This window comes from Achroia grisella, unplaced genomic scaffold (assembly GCF_030625045.1).
Source record: "Achroia grisella isolate CSIRO2021 unplaced genomic scaffold, CSIRO_AGI_Agris_v1 utg874, whole genome shotgun sequence".
Lineage (NCBI taxonomy): Eukaryota > Metazoa > Arthropoda > Insecta > Lepidoptera > Pyralidae > Achroia > Achroia grisella.
This window is the reverse complement of record NW_026713051.1, coordinates 6,435,063-6,457,164: the sequence shown is the minus strand read 5'-3', so window position 1 is coordinate 6,457,164 and position 22,102 is coordinate 6,435,063. Positions and strand designations below refer to the sequence as shown.

The following is a 22,102-nucleotide window of genomic DNA, read 5'->3' as shown; positions in this document are numbered from 1 at the left end:
GTAAATACATATAATATAGTCGGCAAAATTATGTATTCTTATGCTGTTGACCGCAGCCACCTAACGATAGCGGGCGAATGCAGATGGCACTTCTAACCCGCGTAAGAAGTTATGGAGCGGCTGAAGGCTAACTCCTGCTGGTTCCTCCTACCTTACGTATAAAACTTTAGTAGAACTTGGGTAGAACTGATGTACCTACTTATTTCAGTAATTTTGAATGTACTTATCCGTCGATACATTTTTGTTGATCAAACCCAAATATACAACTTGTAAAGGAATTAACACGATTCCCTATATACAAATTAAATAAAAATACTTTTAGGATTATTATAGAAAGTTAAATAACATAACAAAATAGTTTACAGTATCTTTAACCAATTAAGTATTAGAGAACATGACCACGGTGACCATACTTTATGTCGTTTTTTTTACAAACTTAACAAACTAAAATTACCAGGAATGGCGTTAATTCTGTTACACATATAATTTAACAGATTATCATAATTATAGATATACACTAAAATAATCAATATTGCGATATTCATGAACAAACCCCACATTCTAATTCAAAAGTTTACAATAAATCAACACTAGCTAACAATAAATCAAAATTATTATATTCTAACACTAAACAATAATTTGAACTACTTATAATCAACTGTGTATGAAAATATTTTTATTTATTAGTTATTAATTATTCTGTATGCATACGTAATGCGACCATACATTCCGCTTCAGACTGTCTGTCCCGCTGACCATATCCTCGGCAAAATGTCCTGGTTGCATGTTGTGCAAACCAACAAACAATCATTTATTGTACGTACCTCTACATACAGTCTATGTCGTCGGGAATTTTCCGCCGAAACTTTTTTTCGCGCCTAATTTCTGTACGTTATGATGTTTTTTGATATCTTCAGCTTTACAACTTTTCTGCGCCTTTCCAGTTAGCGCAATATAGAATAATAACATATTCTCAAACGTTTTGCCATCTTCCCGAAAAAAAAAATGTGTTAATGTGCATATAATGAAACAGTAAGAAACTATGAATATATATAAAGTATATTCATGACTTTAGTATATTATTCGCATGTTCCAATTTCTCACTAAAAATGAATGGTCACGTTATGTATGCTCTGTAATATGGTGAATTCAGTAATGAATGTTAATGCGGTAACGATATATGTATCTAAATACTTTCTCTAAAGTAACTTCATTTTCGCAATAAAAACTGTGTAAAATAGCAATATGCTAATTAATATAAAATCTAATATATCAAAATCTGCTAATTAATACAAAGTGTATAAAACTGGATTTAGAGTCACGTGGATTATACGTGCCGTATTTATCCCTAAGGCAAAGCGAATTTATCTACTATATCTATATATTTTCAGTATATAATGGTCAATTTCTATACGCTAATCTATAAATGTACCTCTAAAATTGAAATCTTATTTCGTATCACTCCAAAAAACTAAATTTATTATAGATATATGTGTACTAATCTAAAATTACTTTATATTTTATTCGTGTTGATTAAATATAATATTTAATGATTTCAAATATAATTTTTTAATTTTAAAGATAGATTTAAAAATTGGCGGCTTAAAATCGACATATTGGCTTATTCTAAAATGTCAGCATCGAAAGTTATCTAAATATATAATTTTAATTACTACATAAATGAGGAGAAGTATTATATCCCATAAAAGCATTTTTTTATTATCTGTATGAATCCTACGATAAAGGGAAATGTTGTTAACGCAATCTCTTAATGTAGGTAATTAGAGATTAGATTAAAAAATATTTTAATCTCAGCCAGCGCCGTCCTTATATAGTTTAACTCTAAAACCAGCCTATACTCGTGCTATATATACTTGTACTCTATAAAGCTATTTACTATATAAGCTAGCGTGTCCCAATTTACTTTGTTATAATAATACTATTATTTATATTTACTATAAATCCGCAACGACTATAAATGATAAGCATGTGTGTAACACATTTTGTTTCTGTTATATTACTATTATATATATTTTTATATGATCACTTGTATAATTTACTGTTGCATTACACGATATCGGCCTACTTCACCGGTCGGTAAATTATAGAAGCGCCCATTGACAATCAACAAAAATCTATTAACTTTATGTCAAGCTGTCCTTTACCACTAACTAAGATTAGGCGGCTTAGAAGCATGTACGTACAACACGATTCGTGGCCAGATCGGCAGATCTGCTCTGTCGTAATGGTCGAGTTAATTAGGCTGACATATACATTATGTGTAGAGATAATACGCACAATTTAGAATCGATCTATATATGGGCCCGACGGATCGTATGCCGAATTGTGTTATTCGTAAACACTTAAAAGCGGGGTTACACGTTTCATATCGTATAACTAATAATTAATAGTATTTTTATTAATTATACGAATATAATATTTACATTATATGTTTCGAGATCGGAGAGCTGATTGATATATTTGACAAGGATGCCTTATATACATTTCAATAATATTTATTTACAGTATACATATGATCCGGCTGGTGCAAACTAGCCGGAACATCGAGTGTGGTAAACACTTTATTTATCATTAAGCGTATCGTGTTAAGACACGACAAACTATTGGTGGTATTTTATTAATAATATTTTTATGTTGTAGCAAGGGTTCTATTATATTCCAAATACAAACCAAAAGAAAATGTAGTAGAAGGAATATTTGATTATATACATTATAACGTAACATTATTGGACTCCTATAAGGCATTTAGAAATTTTGAATATGTCAGGTAAGGTGTGTACACTTATCTCTAAAATAAATTTGGCATTTTAGTTATACGATTATTTTATATACAATAACTACACTTAAAGAAAAAATCTGTGCAGTGACGACATAGAATTACAACGTATCACCTCAAAATACCGTAAGACGACTAGGGAAACAAAGCAAAGTAATATTGATTCAAATTTTTTAGATTACAGAAAATAAAAATTTTATTCAAAGGCATAACGTCAAATTATCGATTTAGAGATAGGTTTAAAAAAATTCTGATATTATCGCACTAGGGAAAAATGTGACAGATCGTAATAAGAACTTACTTAAGCCACTAATCTCGATACATCAAAGTTTACTATATGCTGTTGTCAATTATCTATCCGTCGACGATTTTTCTGAAATATCATAGAGAAATAAGATCTATCCTTATTTCTAAATGATATTTCAGGAAAATCTATGGTAATAATAACGACATATATTAACAATAGTACATTGAACAAAAATTCTAATCGTAGACTATCACCGGGGCGCATCTTGAACGGAATAAATGAAAATTAGTTTTTTTTAATCTCGGAAATTAAAATTGACAGTTTTAAATGTCAAATTATCAATGTTACCAGCTGTAGCGAGGTTAATATTTATTTTAGATGATTACTTTTAACGCTTTCTACGTAGTATCCAAAACATATATTTTTTAATATACTTACACTAGTATTTTCTGTCTTTGTGTTAAAACAAAAATACAAAAATACATTTTTGTACATACACTAATTTTACTGTATTTAACAATAAACCATCTACATTCAGATAAATATTTCAAATAGGTATATGTTTTAAGAAATATATGTCAATAAAAATAATCTATTTTGATACAACAACACTATATTTATAAATACTTATACAATATTAGTTTTATGTTAATGTGTTAAATTTAGTTTGTAACCGATATAAATCGCTAATTGATTGTGCGGCAATAAGAATTGCAAAACAGCTGGCAACATAGCTATAGTCTTTGTCTCCGAGATAAAAAAAAACAGCCTATAGTGGATGCAGATCGTCGGAACTATATTTAAACTGGCATAGTATACCTAAGGGCATTTTTATTATAAAGATGATACGAGAGGTCGCAACTCGAAGACTGCAGCGAGCGCAAGATGGTCAGACGCGTACACGTCATTTGGCAAGCAGCCCATCGCCTCACACTCCGCCACCGTCGGCAGCCGCAGCCGTTTGGACAGCGACAGGGCGGAACAGCAACTGACATAAACATATACACATGAACAAAATGTTAATACAATTTATTTAAATGTAATAGACATTAATTAATAGACACACGGATATTTTTGACAGAATTTTTTTCTTTTTTACAAATATTTTCTCTCTTACAATCTTCATCATCATCATCATCGCAGCCCGGAAGACGTCCACTGCTGGACATAGGCCTCCCCCAAAAATCTCCACGACGATCGGTCCTGCGCTGCTCGCATCCAATGCCTTCCAGCGATCTTGACCAGACCGTCGGTCCACCTTGCTGGAGGCCTTCCCACGCTGCGTCCTCCGGTCCGTGGTCGCCACTCGAGGACTTTACTGCCCCAACGGCCATCTGTCCTATGCTATGTAGCTATGTGCCCCGCCCATTGCCACTTCAGAGTCGCAATTCTTCGGGCTATGTCGGTCACTCTGGTTCTTCTGCGGATCTCCTCATTTCTGATTCGATCACGCAGAGTAACTCCGAAAATAGCCCTCTCCATTGCCCTCTGAGTGACTCTGAGCTTGTTCATGGGGCCCATAGTTACATCTTACAAACTTATTATTTATAATTACAATCAGCCAAATAAAATTTACAAAAAAGGAATATAGTAATATCTCACAATAATTCACACAGCGCCATCTAGAAATACATAATAAAAAACTCAGCTTAGCTTGCAATAATACGCTTGAATACAAATGCGTGTACCGAGCTAGTAAACGAATCATCGTATCGAAGGTAAGGCAATGTGCTAAACCGCTAGAGCACTGACTCTACTATCTATTATTCATATATTTATGTTTATTTTGATATTTATTGACTATGTTATAATACAAATATACAAAGATTTTATTTTTAACTAACGAAAAAAGAAACAAATTCTAGTACATACCTAAAATACATGTAGTCGACGGTGACCCATTGATCCTGGTAGGTGGAGGCTTCGCGCTGCTTGTCGGGCTTATATTTGTTGTATACAGAGACGAGGTTTAGTGAATGGCCGATGAGATCCTTGTTGAACAGAGCACTGTACCCTTCGCATGATGAGGCGCATATAGATTCAGACAGATCGCCACTGTGCTCCGAGTTATATATCTGGATACAATTATCAATATCAAATCAATTCAAATATAGTTAAAAGCAATTTCTCAATATTACGCACGCTGGCTCTCTCGGGTTAAATCTCGAGTGCTCCTCATCGCGCGTGGTAGAACGTGTCGTGTAAAGGCTGCCTTTAACGTTTCACATTTTAGTTACTTATGAAATTTAATTATTTTATATTAATTTTTTATCTCTACCTAACTGGGCAGTTCAGTTTACAAAGTGAAATGAGAAACTGGCAGGAAACATATAAAGGGTCTGCCCAGTTAAGCATACGAAGTCTGCACATGCACCTGTTTAAGGCATTTTAGCTTGTATTTGCAGTTCATCCTATAGAACTACTATACAAGTAGACCCTATAGCATCCAAGAAGAATATTTCCAGATTTTCCGATGAATTTCTTAATATTAATTGTTTATAGTATATTTATTATATAATTTATAAGCACGTATTTATGATGATAATATAGATATTGTTCCCAAGTATTATTATAATATTTAACGATTTGGATTTTATTTTAAACAATGTTCTACTAATTCGACGTACGACGATAGGAATTTTAACATATAATAGTTAACTAATGAAGAAATAAGACAATTATTTTTGGGAAGAATTTATTTGGGGATTAGTACTAAAATCCAGGCAAAAAATATAATTCTCAATTTTAAGTTTGTAACATCCCAAATGTTTTTAAATATATACACATACATACAGTATAAATTTCATAAGGATATCTGAACTTCATAAGGATACCTAACCTAACCTTTACCTATAACCTAAGGGCAGAGAAAGTCCGAAAAAGAGATGGATGGACTGTGTGAAAGATGATATGGTAAGATAAGGAGTAAATAACGAGATGACTCTGAACAGAGATGAATGGAAGAGAAAAACATATTACGCCGACTCCCAAATAAATGGGAAAAGGAAGAAGATGATGATCTGCCATAGGGATTAAGAAACAAAATAATCTCGTTAAGGGTTGTCACCCTCAATATTTCCTCAGTATATGGTTATGGACATGAAACTAATTGTGTAAAACAAAAACAAGAGAAAATTCCTTCAAAAAAGTGCTGGTACAGATTTCATATGCTTAATCGGGCTGATCATTCCTATTCTTTTTAAGTCAGTTTTATTAATATGGTTTACTTACATATTATTTTCTTTTTTCTATAATTAAATATAAATACCGTGCACGAAACCACTATTACCATGCACGATTGTAATTTAATTAATCAATATATGAACATCGATGAATTCTCTCCCTTTATATGATATCTAAAATGAGGGGCGTGTGCTTTGACGACTCTACCACCCAATTCTTATACCATGCTTATAATAATTAATATTAATTTAGTAAAACTACACGAGGCTTCAACTAGAACGCTCTTAATAAACAACCATACACACCAGCGCCATCTAGTCCCTAATAGATAAGTAAGCCAAAATTCATACTCACCCTTTCATCCCTAAATACCTCGTCAGCATACACTAATATCTTCACATAGTTATAGTACATGTAAATAGTGTATGTAAATATAAAACGAGCTTGTCCGTATTTAGCCTCGAATTCGGGCTGCTGTGCGTGTGGTGCAAAGACTACTGAAGTATCCAGTCAAGATACTCTCAGTTTTATAGCACAGAAAAAAATATGCAAACAAGCCTTCGGCGCACTTGATTGGAAGTGGTCATCGTCGCCTATGCATGAACACCAGAACTTACGTCATAAAATACATTGTAACGTCTCGAATCCGTCATATATTGCCGATCTGAGAGTTGTAATTCCCATAATTTCACTGCTACATTAATTCTTAGTGATCGACATTAACAATTTTGTGTCAAAAATTATGATCCGCAACAATACAGAAAGCTCAGTCTGGAAGAAACACTGACTCACACTTTTCAGCTTTTTAAGTACGTGTAAATTAATTAATAAAGAAATACAATAATAAAACTGACGACTGGAGAGACGTGAGAAGCGTTATATATATAATAATTTTGGTAAACAAGAAACCTGCGTATTGCAAGAATGTTTGCATTCTTGCAATACGCAAGTTTCTTGTTCAGTCTTCTTGAAATGAGTCTGCGTTCCAAATGATACAATAAAAAAATATGACATTCAAAAGGGCTATTAGGTTTATTTGAATACAGATTATTTCTAATACTTTTTCTAAAGTTTCGCAGCAGTATTAGGTTTGGGTACCTACTACTACAGACGAGTTTATACAAAATGTCTCTGGATTTAGAAACCGAATACCTGAGTGGTGCTAAATTCTGTAGTTCTACCCTGCATCCGGTCCAAGTATACAGATAAGTGCTGGCAGTTGTCTGTAACGCCGATACGTTTCCAATCCGAACTACCCCGGAACATGCTGGCTCTGGAATTGACAGATAAAATACTTTAGACATTCATATGTAACCCACGTTAAAATGAAATTACCTAATATGAAACTACCCAAGGGTCCGCTGTTGCATCGTTACATCTTTACTGTTTAATACATGGCACGAGATCGATAGTGCTTTATATACAGCATACACTAAGCCGAAAGTCAGGTAAAATACTATTTATCTGAAATTCAATTGACAACTTTTCATACCAATGCATGTATAAATATTTATAGAAATCGGATAAAAAATATATTTCATAAACATGTTTATTTCTTGGTATGCGACATTTTCAGTTTCATGCGTACTATCACTGGATACCGGCTTCCTATACACTTTACCTCTAACCACGTATAAAATCATCATCTGCCTCTTTCTTATCCTATTCATTTAATGTGGCGTAATATGTTTTTCTCTTCCATTTATGCCTGTTCGCAGTCATCTCGTCATTCACTCTCTTTCTTTCCATATAATCTTTCTCACTCGCCATCCATCTTTTCGGCCTTCTCTTATAACGATCCACATTAAAATATAATAAATTCTAAGGTATTCATTCTTTGTCTTATCCATTCATGCCACACCACACATCCATAACCATGTATAAAATAAAACAAGTGAATGCGAAAATAGTATATATCATATAACATAAAGAATTGTATATTTTCATTATAATTAACATCTATAAATATCTGCATTTATTCTAAATTTGTGGATATATCATGCGTTCGGACATTTTTGACAACTCTGACCGGCTTTCACTATGAATTTTAGTCTTATGACTACTGTGTGAGATGAATGCAAATCTATATTTTCATTTCATTCAATCTGTAAACTAATATCTTCCATAGGGATACCACAAATACACAACAAATTCTTACCTGACGAGTCCTCTATCTAACAGTTTTATTACAGCACTATCCGGTGTCGAATTTAAGTCCCCCGTCATAATTATGGGTAAGTGGCCAGACCTATAACATAAATGGAACACATTTTTTTCTTAATCTTTAGGTACATTTTACCAGAGACAGACTATTAAAAGTCAATTGGGTGCATACCTCACTCCCACCAATTTCCTCAACCCAGCAGCTTGCTTTGTAAGCTGTGTTTCTACAATAGGCAGTAAATTATAATATAAGAGGCGTTGACATCTTAGTCCTCTGGAGAGGCAACACATGAGTGGTATGGCAGGTATCATATGATAATATGATGTCCATAGTGCTGTTCATGTATATAATTTTATTGGCCGTCATCCAATTTGCCATTCTAATTAATAAAAAAAACAGATTACCCACGAGAAAAATGGTCGTATCCATGCTTATCGTAACGATTGGTATACAAATAAGATTACCAGTAAACTCACTCTCTGCCATTGTTATAGTAAGCGAATCTGTCCAACTCTGCGAGCAACACTTGAGCCTGTGCTAGTCTCACGTCGGTTCTCTTAGGGCTGTATAGAAGATGGGTGGTAGCTACTACTATGGGCATTCTGGGCATATTCTTGGGGATCAGCTTCACCATAACGCCAATGTTGTCGCGGTTAAGAATTGGTAGCTCAGGCTGGTGGAACTCCACCTATAAACAAAGTAAAATAGTTATAAAAACTACAATGATAAAATTTATCCACGTTTATTATCGAAAATCAATTGTAGAGAAATTGAGAAAAATTTTATACATTTTATTATTATAGTGTATTTGAATATGGGGCAGTCAGGTGCATTGTCATACTCGAGCGTAGTGCTCGGATAATAATTGTATAATTGACTTAGCATAGCTATATACCAGATTAATTGGGTTTCCATTATTGGAGAGAAATATAAATTGACACACAATTTCTTCAATGCTGACCAGATTTAAATGCATTTTAGCTTATACATATATATCAGAGAAATTAACCACTATTCGATGCTTCAATGGCTCGAGGCTTCGATGCTATTCTTTTTATTATATTGAATTATTCTATCTGTTCTACTAGAATAAATCTAGACACCTACTTATAGGCTACATCGTTGAAATACAAATATTTCATACATGTCTAATCTCGATACTTGTTTAGCATTATTAAAGTAAACTCAATCCCATATTCAGCTAAGCTATTCATGTAACTGTGTCAGATTTCTCAAGGGACACGGGACTAAATATGGAAAACAAGTATTTTTATTCTTCCATAGTAAATGGATCAAGTGGCCATGATGTTTGCATGAAAAATTTATTGTATATCAATCTATGATCTACATTGCAAAATCTGGACGAGTTTCAAGACAACAACAATTTACAAACATTATTATGAATCAGCGCAAATCGCATTATTATTAACACTAGTGGCCCGTTCCGACTTCGCCCGTGTTGATAAATGTACATAATATTGACACACATATATTATTATTATTGTTTTTTTATATGTATATTATATATCTCCCTTTGATTTTATTATTATTTACATGATTTTAGATTTAATTACATTTGAAGTATAATACAGTGAAATACATATAAAATCCGTTATGTGGTATTTAAGAAATAACCGAAGAAACAAACATATACGATAGACGACTTATTTTATACTATTAGAAATTAATAAATACACTTGAGCGAAGACAAAAATGGATTAGTATTCCAATAATATTTTTTATATTTATTAATTAACTTTCTAGGACCCATTTTAATAATAATAATCGAAATAAATTCAACAGTAAGGCTTAAATGATGTACATGTAAAGAAATTGAAATCTTTCAAAATTCGGAAATTGACTATCCCATAATACTCATAAATACGTAAGGTTCTTAATATATCTATATATCAAGAATAATACTACAATACAGATGAAGTCATGTAAAGATTTTTTTTTTAAAAACAGCTTGAAAAAATTATAAAACATATATTTTTTTTATTTCTATATACTGAATATAGTCTTTACCCTATTTAGGAAATTATAAATCTGAAATAGTTATTATGGTGGTAGCTAGTTAGCAGTTTAGCACACATCCTTAATCCTTATGGTGGTGGGTTCGATTCCTCGCACGATTCTAACATTTGCATTCTTAAGTATTGTTTCTATTAGTGTTTCTATGCATATAAAGTTTTACTTAAAATACTTGTATTTACAAAAAAAATATTTAAATACTTCTATCAGTTGCCTATTACTCATAACACTTGCTCTGTTTAGATTGTAACTAGAAGTGGCTGCGTGAATTGTCTAGAGCTAATAGTATTACTTGAGACGTACTTCTTTGAGAAGAAATAAATCACGTTAGTCATAATGCACATAAACAACAAATATAACGATAAGCGGCACGTGTACAGTAATCAAAGGCAGCAGTACTTTATCTATATGTTACACGACCTAAGGTCACACACAGTTAGTAGGGCATCCAAGGGACCTTGACTCTAACATAGGCTCATTCTAATGACAAAACTTAAGACAGGTTTGTCGACAAATCACTTATTGGTTAAATGTTCCCAGAATATCATTTACAGTTCTTAATATAGTAGAGAGGAAAGTTTGTTTCTTTTTTTGTACTTTATAAGAAAATTATTTCACTGAACAAGATACTATTCAAATAAATATATTATTTAAAAATATTATTATATATTAAAAAAACAATTTCAACTTTATTTTTCTAAAATAAAAGTAAGTTACTCCTTATTACATCAGCTACCTGTCAAAAAAGGTCCCGTCAAAATCGGTCCAGCCATTTTAGCCGGAACATTGACAGACAGACATACAGACAAAATTTGTAAAAAATGTTATTTTGGCATATATACCGAATTTATATTCATATGCATGTACTAAAAAATGGTTATTTCAATATTACAAATAAACACTTCACTTTTATATATATGTATGTATATAGATAAACGCGAAAGTTTGTGAGTATAGATGTATGTTACTCTTTCATGGTACTCATTTCATACTCAAAAACTACTGAACATATAGGCTATAAATTTCACGCGGGTGAATCCGTAGGCACAGCTAGTATATAATAAATTTCCAAACTAAAATAGTGGTAAAATAAAACGGATTTTCATGGTATATTTATTTCACTTGACACTATTTGGGGCAAAGATATTCATAAATACATCATCGTGTACCAAGGTGCAGAAATGTAATATGAAATTACTAAAATAACAGAAAAGAAAAGAAATTAAATTAACATTCATAAAATTGTCAGGAAATTATTTTCTGGGTATTGTAATGAATTATGTTACAATACCCAGAATTTGTTTGCACAATTATGTTTTCTTTGCGCTTCTATGTACACTTCTTTTATGTTATTGTTCTATAGTTTTTAAAAAAACTTATTCTAAATTTTTAGGCTCCTTATGCCAACATTAATGTTTTCTTTTCATTAATAAAATTGTAATAAATACTTTTTGATACTCGTTGTCCATCTACTGTATATACATATCATTACATTTAATTACGACTGTGTTGAATGTTTGTGTCAAAATAAAATAATAAATACAATGTAATTTCACAGAAAATGAATTGTCATACAGTCACTTTATTTATTACTAAGCGATATAATAAACAGGAAAACGCCAGCTAATATCAACAAACAGTCATTTAGTAGACACAACAGCAGCTACAGTAATATAACTTCCAAATGCAACTTAAGAAAATTTTGTAGCAGCTTGCTCTCTATGCAAAATAAAAATACATTAATTAAACACTTCATTTTATAAACTAAGTACAAAGTTGCCTTTCAACTTTCTATCTTGCTTATTTCAGCTAAGTAGTGTGTGTTGAAAGATTTGGCAGTAAAGGTACAGGGTACTCACAAACATTTGCGTTTATAAAATTATGTCATGCCGTAATTTTATAAACGCAAATGGATATTTGTTACTATTTCTCGCATAAACGAATTTTGATGAAACTTTACAACAATGGAACTTATACATCAGAATAATACATAGGTTATAAATTTTATACGGGTGAAAACGCGCGCACAGCTTGTATTGCAATATATCTCGGAACAATTCACACAGGTCGCCAGCTTATTTTCCATCCCAATTACGTAAAAAAAGGAAACGTCCTAACGCCGTTATAATCCTTGTAGAATGTTAATTCATGGGATGGGGCCCCATGCCATGCGTCTCTAAAAATCTCCTGTAAACTCTTCTTACCGCTTGTTTTTAAATGTACGCGCAGCAAAATGGATGGTAGGTACATATACAAAAAAAAGTTTAGAAATAGTCGAGATTGACAAAAACGAATAAATTATTTTGACCGTGACTTTTTTCACACTCGAAGTTTTGGAAGATTTTTTCATATTAAGATTTTTCCGTAATAAATCTAAATATGCTATACTATTAGTAAAACAACAGTGAGAAATTAATAGGAAATAGACATTAGATATGTTTTTTTATTTGTTTATGTAAAAAGATGACTACAATTAAGACAAAATGAACTCGCATTCTTTGGAATCAGTAAAAATAGAAACACGTCGCAATATGAAAATAAATGTAGAAAATATTTTCCTAAACGCTGGCAACTTTGTTCAATATATGACTCATATTTTTTATATACTAAATGATGGGGACTAGCATACGGCCCATCTGATGGTAAACGGTTACCGTCGCCTATGAACGCCTGAAACACCAGGGGTGTAACATGCGCGTGCTATGCTAACCCTTAAAAAACCTTAATATACTACCTTCTGGAATCTATGTTACTTTAATATACATTTATTAAACTACGCGAGCATTTATTTAATATTTCGCTTTGAAGGCAGCTGTATTATACAAACAGCTTATCAAAGACGCAAGCGAATTAATGAAAACGAATATACAATTTCCTGCATAAAAACATAAATTAAAGTAAGTCTACACCTCTGGACATATCACAGTACGATAGTAGAGTATCTAATCATATAAAAACATAATGTCTGTAGATGGAATATATACGAGGAAACCTATTATTTGGTTATTATTTAATCAGAACACAAACGAATAATTGTTAGAATTTTTCTGTTTGTTTCTGCTTGGCTATCTCAGAAACGGCTTAAATGATTTGCGTGTGGTTTTCACTAATGTATTGTAAGCTGATTAGATTAAAATAAACACTAAATTTTAACTAAAGCCCGCAAATATTTAGTTAAAATTAACTGTTGATTTTATTCCAATCCGTTTACAAAGGAGTAATTATAAGTTATAATAAGTTATATATTATAACTCATATGTCATTCCAAATACCACAGTAGACAAGTATGATGCCCGCGACGTCAGATAGTTCGTACATAACACACGGACGAACCGCGTGGAGGTCGACCTGACTGTATATTGCTAGCAATGGGGTTATCAATCCACAATACTAACAATCCCCTTCCCCTCGCGTACCGGTGTTATACCATTACAAAACCATCAATAATATAACTACCACCACAATAACTAACTAACAACTAAACTAACTAACACCAACAGGTGGGGGAAGGGAATTGTTAGTAAAGTGGATTAATAACCCCATTGCTCGCTATAGACCACGTACAGATTGACCTCCACGCTGTTACCCTAGAAACCAACATTTTAATCCTGGTGAATTTAAATTTTTCTAACTGGTTAGAACATCGTGACAAACACATCTAGTACACACCTAATACACATCTTATCATTGTCCACTGGCGCCCCGTCAACGTATACCGTAAATTCGAGCGTGAGCATCATTCCATTGTCATCCATTATAAAAAAAATACACTAATAAGTTCAATACAAATTATTGTTGACGCTAGCGAATAAATGAAAATTATACGAAACAATAAATAGAGGTTATTACTTTGAACAGATATCAAAGCACTATCTAATCTTCAAATAAGCAGTCTATTCTATTCGTACTAAATAACATTTTTACATAAACATATAGAAATTGTATAATAGAGTCAGACTCTTTTTGTAAAAAATGTTCATATTATGCAGGACTCGAATCTGCGACCATCGCAGCAAGGACGTGGTGAATCCTATAAAACCAAGGTCATCCTGATGATAACTTATATAAAACACAAAGGAAATATAGAATAGATACTAAAGAGTAAAAAGGTTCATATTATGCAGGAAACACATTTAATGGACTTTTATTGTCCTTTGTTTATCTGTGTCGCAATAAAGAGTTATTATTATCATTATATTATGTAGGATTCGAGTCTGCAACGGTCAACGGCGAAATTGTGTTAAATAATAAAATCTCAGGACAGAAGAGCTCGTGTTATGGGTACTATAGACAACCGATATAATTTTATATATATACATTTTCTTGTGTATGATTTAAATATATCATACATTGTATATGTACATGTGACCGATACAAATAATGATACTCATGAATAGAAATGTTTGTTCCGTACGAGGAATCGAACCCGCAAACATCGGAAGTGTCTCAATGTGCTAAACCGCTAGTTCACCGAGGCCATTAAATAACTATAAAAACAAGGCTTCAAATGATATATCATATACAATAACAATAACAACAAGCTCATTACAAAAGTGTATAACAATGCGTCCTTTGTTAAGATATTTAATTTATAGATGAGGTACAGATAAAATAATGAAGATAACTTACGGTAAAATGTTCTTCCTTTTCAAACATCGACTGTTTATAATAAATTGCACATCCGTCTGCTCTATGTCCAGTTTTCTGCTTGAAGATGCCGACATAGCCAATATTTTCGAATTTAGAGTAAAAACTTTTTAGATGCGAAGCCTGCACTTCTTGCAAGCAGATTATCTGCCGATAAAATCATTACGCTTCATTGTCTGTATCTATTTTAAAAATATCAGATGAACGTAATGCGTACAATATCAGGGATCCATCTCGTGGTAAGGCGTTACATGCCACTGTATCTGCCACAACGGCAGAACGTGGATTGAACTTTATTAACTGTTGCTTACCCATTTTCGAATAATAAATAAATTGCATTGGACAAATTGAGGTTGAATTGAAAAATTGCATCAATCTCGCGTGGTTACAGAGCAATAATACAAGTGTCAGGTCTCCATTTCATCTCCAGAATGTCGTAAACGGCAACCAGTGGAACAAAACACTGACACCTATGTCACATTTATAAAAAACCTAGTGACCCGCCATTGCTACGCATGAGCGTCAAATACGTGACGACGTCTGAATATCCGCAAGGTTCATATGCATGTTTTATTATTATATTAATATCTATATATGAAGCAAAAGCTTTATACCCCATTTTACAAAACTTGCGCAAACGCATGAGAATTAAATTTTACACATTTACAACTTATAGTGAAGGAGTGTAGGATTCCAATATACATAAAAAAATATATATATTAAGAAACATTAAATCAATCACAAAAACATTAAACATACTACCGCGTATTTGACACACAAATGCATATATATGGTACAGTCTTTATTGTTAAAATATATATGCTATTCCTGGTTCAAGGAAATTTTTGTATTTTTAATTACGAACGAATTTTGACCACAGCATTCACACACCTTCGTAATAAAATTGTCTAAACAATAGGTCAAAATTATTACGCGGTTTAGAAGAAGTAGGTAAACTGATATATGTAAATACACATAGATAGATACACAAATACAGACATTTTATAGGATTTATAGATACTTACATCTGGTGCCAAATTGACAATTTCATCGTAAATTCGTGCCGCACGCACCTTCCATTTCAGGTTCTTTGATGAAGATCCCGTGTACAGATATGGATGACATTCCAACAAATACTGTGCTAATACATTGTATGAGAGCACTTTAAATTTAAATGAGGAACCTAAAATTAGAATTTAATATTCAATGAAGATATAAAATCATTATCTGTTACAACTGTATTCAGTCTGCATAAAACAACATGTAGGTATGCAGTATGCAAGCTATATTATATAATTGAGCAGATTTGCAAGTAATGTACCGAGTGTCGGCACCGAAGATTGCCCATCAATTTATCACTGTACAGCAGTTATCCTAATTCAGCAAATAGGGGAACATTTATAGCATATGTATGTCACGTATGTATTTTACGGACCTTGTTTGCATAGATCTTTGTCACTAAGACAAATTCTTTCCTTTTTTTTTTAATATTCTAACGCATTTATAGCTTTATCCATAGAGAGCGAGTACAGATAGCATTCCAAGCCCCCGGAAGGACGTATGGAGCGGCTGAAGGCCAACTCCTGTCTGATGGATACAACTTTAGTCTTAGATGGGTTTGAACCTCGACTCGGACCATCGTAATTACGATAACCGTTTGAATTAGACGTGAGATTGAGCAGAGGGGCAACAAAGCAGTGAAATTATGCAATACGATGAAATTGCAAAGTTCGTAGACATGATGACTCAGTTGTCTGGAATAGCAATACATGAGGACCACGGACAATGCAACGTTATGTCAATGATGGTGTTTACAGTGACCACTTGCCATCAGATGGATTATTTGCCATTTTATTAAAGTTAAAATAATACATATATACTCCATTTATATGTATATAGTATAGATTAAATAGCAATATATTAAAATATAAAGGATCAGAAAATAAACTTATTCATAGTGATGTACTACTTTTACTACTCGTACGAACACGATTTACTATGCAAAACAATTAATAATGTTACCCACATTTAGTTGAACCTATAACGCCGAAAGTGTAAAAAAATAATGTTTACTTTAACATTGTTTTTATAGTAGTTAAGAAGAATAAGGATAAACTCACGTAAACAACAACTGAACAAGACTTAAGTGTAATATGAATGTCTAATTTATTGGCATGAATAAATGTATACATACAATATATTACCATCTACAATGTATCACATTTGTATGTATACCATTCAGTTGACAGATAATTTATCTGTCTTCATAGCAGGTCACTTATTTATTTATTTTTTCAATCTATTCTAATAGTGTTGCCAGCAGCTTTAGTCTATGGACAGCACTAGGAGTTCGAGCCTTGCTTCATGGCGTCGTAATTTCGGTCTGCATTGGATTGGGACAAGAAATCTATCAGATACTCTGTACACATTCAGAACACATCGCATATGCTGACTTTGGAGATTATATTTTTTATTCAGGTAATTACAACTTGGTTTATACAGAGGTAAAAACTGTTTTTAGCGACTTCTACAAAGAGTAAAAGTTTCCAGTGGTTCTTTAATCGATAGTAAATTCATCAACATTTTAAAGGATACTTTAAATTTGTTTTGCTCTGCTTTTTAAATTAAAATAATTAGAAAAAAATATGCATATTAGTGACACTTACAATCACTAAGATAGTAGCATAGACATATTTATCTTCCGACTTTAAAACAAAACTAACTATTACGTACTATTTCATCTCAGTTTTTTCAGATAAAAGGTCGTGATACAGTGTATTCTTGTGTCAAATTGCATTAAGATTCGTGTTTACTCATAAAAAAAGTAACAAACAGACATACTATTGTATTTATAATAAATATTGATGTTAAAACACGAAGGTAGGCACCGGAACTTCGTAATAAAGCAATATAGGCCAAACGTCTTGGTTTGTTGATTGAAGTGGGTAGTTTCGTGACTAGTAACACATAACGCACATAACTATGTACAATAGTCGTAGTATTAGCTGTCATTACACGACACGTTCTTTGGTGCGATCAGGAGCGCGCGCGATTTAGCGCGTAAAAGCCACCGCTCGCAATCGTATATGTTGGCATTTAATTACTTTATATTTTCACTCTTTCACCCTTCATTTTCGTTCAATGCAATTTCAGTGTCCTACAAAACAATATTTTTAATTCCACAGATTTTATTCTATATACATTATATATTTACATACACATTCTTTCCTGTGTGAATGCCGATTCGCGCGTTTAAAGAGCGTACTTATAAAACAGGTACTCGCATCATTCCGAAATACAGATTGCTTTCAATCTCACAGGGAAAACTATGTTAACGAACCATGTTTCTAAAACTCGAACTAACCAATAGCGAATATAATGCTCATACCTATTTTTATTACTGCTTTCTATCAGATACCACCATCGATAAATCAGAAGTTGAATGTACATACTATTGTAGACCCTCGCGATGAGATTCCCGGATCTATAAGGGACCGATACATAAGCGCACGCGCTGATGTTACACAGTATTAACTAGCCGTAGCGTAACACAGCCAATGCAGGAAAATATTATAAAAAACAGTACAATTGGAGAATCTCTTTTAGAAGTTGATTGAAAGCAGTAAAAATCCTACGCACCTTTGATTTTAAACTACGTTACATTACTTGCCTACTCTTTTGAGTTGCCATATATTACAAATCTAAATAATTAAATGTTTTTTTGTGCTAGGTTCTCCTAAAACCTAATCCTTAACCTTAAGGGAGACAGGTGTCGCTATTGTCCATAGTAACTCTATTGCAATCCTTACGACTTATTGCTAAAAAATAAATAATCTAGAATATTCCATGACGAAACTTGAATATTACCCGATATTGTGTCACTCCTTTTTCCTACCGGCTCCCAGACACGAAAATTTGGTGGAACACTGGTCTTTGGTATCTTAGCATCGTGTGGGGAGTCATCCCCAATTTGCATCTGCCATTCATTAACACTGTTACCTGGCGAACTAATACATAATAAATTAATACTGTAATACATTAGTGTATGAAAACTTCAAGAAGTTTAAAAGTCACCGTAACTAGGTATGTTATCTGCTTTTTTAAACAAAAATTAGCTTATGTCCATCTTCTTGATACAATTATTATTATTAGGAATGATCCAATAAGTAAAATACCTTCATTCAATGTGACACACTTAAAGTTTCAATCTGCCTATGTTATAAAAACATTTCACTGTTGTTATATTAGTTTAATTTATATTAAAACAGAACAATAATTTGTATTTTTTTTAAATAATACAAATATTTTATGTTTATTGGAAGTTGCCATCATTAAACAATATAGTATCATCATTGTACTATATTGTTCAAACAACAATAATAAACAAATGGCATTGGTTGGCTCACCTTCATTTCTTTGCCAATAGAAATAGTCAAATATACTTCAATATTATATTTATGCAATCAATGCACACAATAGAAATCTATACTTATAAAATTGCTTGTGCTGATTATAAATCCACTGCAAAATTTATGAGTATAATAAATTAAATTTAGAAAATGGGTTTTTTTTTAAATTAATCTATTAATAAATGATTTTTTAGAAAGTGTTTCACAGCTTGTAAGGCATAATATTCCAGAATAATATAAACTATATATTATGATATACAAAACTGACAAGCAAAAGTAAATAAAATTATGATTATACTGTTTGACTAAATATTTATTTATTTTAAACTTTATATAATCAAGACATTTATCATCGTAATATTATTTAAGAGCTCCGAATCGTAAATATGTGATTTATATAATATATACAATTGTAAACAAGTGAGAAAAAAGCTTAAAACAGTGTGTATTCATTTAGTTTACTTACTCAATAAGCTGGCCTCCATGGCTATTGTGATTGTTATTCGGCTGTAATTCACTCATTTGATTGAATGTTTCAGATTCATCTGATTTTAAAGATGGTATTTGTATCCTTATTCTCTTCTTTTTACTTGACAGCAACCTTAATTGTAGTGCAGTACAGGGGCAGCAGTTTATTGTCAATGTGTATGTACTGCTTTCTACACTGCATTTCTTTCTGCTACAACTTAATTGAGTGAAGTTTCTTACATGTGCACCTACACTTATGCTCTCTGTGACTTTCAAGTATCTGTAAAAACTGTTGGACAATTTCAGCATAGCTTTACAAATATAGATTAAGTAATAATAATAACACCATGACTAGTTTAGCAACCACAGCCTTTATGTACATGCATCATTATATTATATTGTCTTGCATAATTTAATTATAATAATTTTGTTTGACATGGAAATTGCTCTGTTGTGCTCATTAAAATTGTAACCTGAAAGAAAACATTTTTTATTACTAACTGTTTGTTAACTACACTCTTATTCATAATGGTAAATATTATGGGGAAGGAGTTTTTTAGTACTCTGGACTGATGACCAAATAGCTAGCAATATACCATATTAGTCGGACCTCCAAGTGGTTCCCCTGGAGACAATTTGTGATAAATTATAAGTGATTTTCTCACAATATGCTAGCTGACTTGACCTTATGCTCATCCTATCATCATCCAGTGTTGCCGCACCGGCATATACCTTTAGTGCAGACAGATGAACCATTCCATTATCATCCATATAACCTATTTTATAATTTAAACAGTTATGATGTTGATAGGAAGCAGCACATTTGTCGAGTAGTTTATGACTTCTAGTTAATGACTTTTATAACATCTAGAATTGTATAATACAATAACTATATTTAAAAAAGCAATCCACACAACAATTTGAATTCCAGCACTGTACAGGAATAGTTGTAAAGGGTACCAAAATGAAAAACAGTGACTTTATTCTTAAAACTGAAACTTTCTCCATAATTAATAATAATAGTCCAGGACAACTTACTTAGTGCCCTATGGTCTGAGGCTTAGCAGAGCTTTTATTATAGATACTTTTTTTTTTATTTATATCATGCAATCAGTCTTCCAGACTATAAGCAGATTTGTTGACTATCTGATATAGTGAGAGGTGATTCTCCATTGAGAATCCAGCTTCAGATATTCCAGCTTATTATAGATACTAGATAACTAATAAATATATTTAAATACATCTTTATACTGTGAATGCATACAGAATTTACCAATAAAACACCCAGAGCAAGTAATCATAATTATAAGTAGCCACTGATGATTGACAAGATCAGGCAGTGTAATAAACCAACAGATCACTGAGGCCATCACAATGTGAAAATATGTAATTAATTCATACATATTAAACAATTCTATACCAATTCATTATGAATCATTAGAAATTTAGTGTCAAATTTTCACTTTGTTTCTTGATTAAACTGGTTCAGTATCATGAATGAGTAACATATCCTACTTTTAATTTAGTATACCCTTCACAACTAACCAAGTATGCATGCATTATTTACAACATTCAAATATTGAATTTTATTATCAATATAATTGAAGTAGGTATTAATACAACTTTATAGATAAAAGATAATCAATTAAATCTTAATTCCTTAATATCACAATGAAATACTTATGTAGCCCCAAGCTAAAAGTGCGAGATTACATAGATATTGTATGTACTTTTCAATACACATATATATTAGGAACAGTAAACACAATTTACAGAAGATTACTCCTCTACAAGGATAATATATTTAACCATTGTTTTGCATATTATATAACAATATTTTGTCCATAGTCACTCAAAACAATAGGAAAGATAAAAGTACATGATATTAAAACGACAACATAGAGAACATTAAGACAGTAATCTAGAAATAAAAGGCAAATAAATTTAAATTAGCGACTTACACAGTTCTTATAAAGTCATACTATATAGTTTGTAAAGACAAAGAGCAAAAACCATGACGAGCTACTAAAATCTACTGTAAAAACATATTTTTATTGACCCACCGACCTCTCGTATCAGTCGTATTGTTGTACGTCGAGTGTCGACATTTTTCTTGAAACTTGACTATTGTCAAAATTGTCATTTGACTGTCA

General features: G+C 32.1%; 1 protein-coding gene across 1 annotated transcript; it reads right to left on the bottom strand.

The window, feature by feature from the left end:
• Positions 1–3,878: 3,878 nt before the first annotated feature.
• On the bottom strand, positions 3,879–22,056 carry LOC131853056 (protein angel homolog 1). Its single transcript, XM_059203851.1, has 10 exons — positions 22,017–22,056; positions 19,948–20,422; positions 18,940–19,079; positions 16,098–16,255; positions 15,055–15,219; positions 8,868–9,079; positions 8,386–8,475; positions 7,380–7,500; positions 4,917–5,119; positions 3,879–4,032 (listed from the first exon to the last, which is right to left on the bottom strand). The coding sequence occupies exons 2-10, from the start codon at positions 20,256–20,258 to the stop codon at positions 3,879–3,881; spliced, it is 1,554 nt and encodes a 517-aa protein (XP_059059834.1). The 5' UTR covers positions 20,259–20,422; positions 22,017–22,056.
• Between the last annotated feature and the right edge of the window lie 46 nt (positions 22,057–22,102).

Excerpts from the sequence above, each read along its gene's own strand:
- LOC131853056 (XM_059203851.1), bottom strand. The coding sequence starts at position 20,258 with ATGCTGAAATTGTCCAACAGTTTTTACAGATACTTGAAAGTCACAGAG. Across the intron at positions 19,080-19,947 it reads CATGGAGGCCAGCTTATTGA|TTCGCCAGGTAACAGTGTTA; the intron begins GTAAGTAAACTA and ends ATTATGTATTAG. Across the intron at positions 9,080-15,054 it reads AAAAGGAAGAACATTTTACC|GTGGAGTTCCACCAGCCTGA; the intron begins GTAAGTTATCTT and ends CTTTGTTTATAG.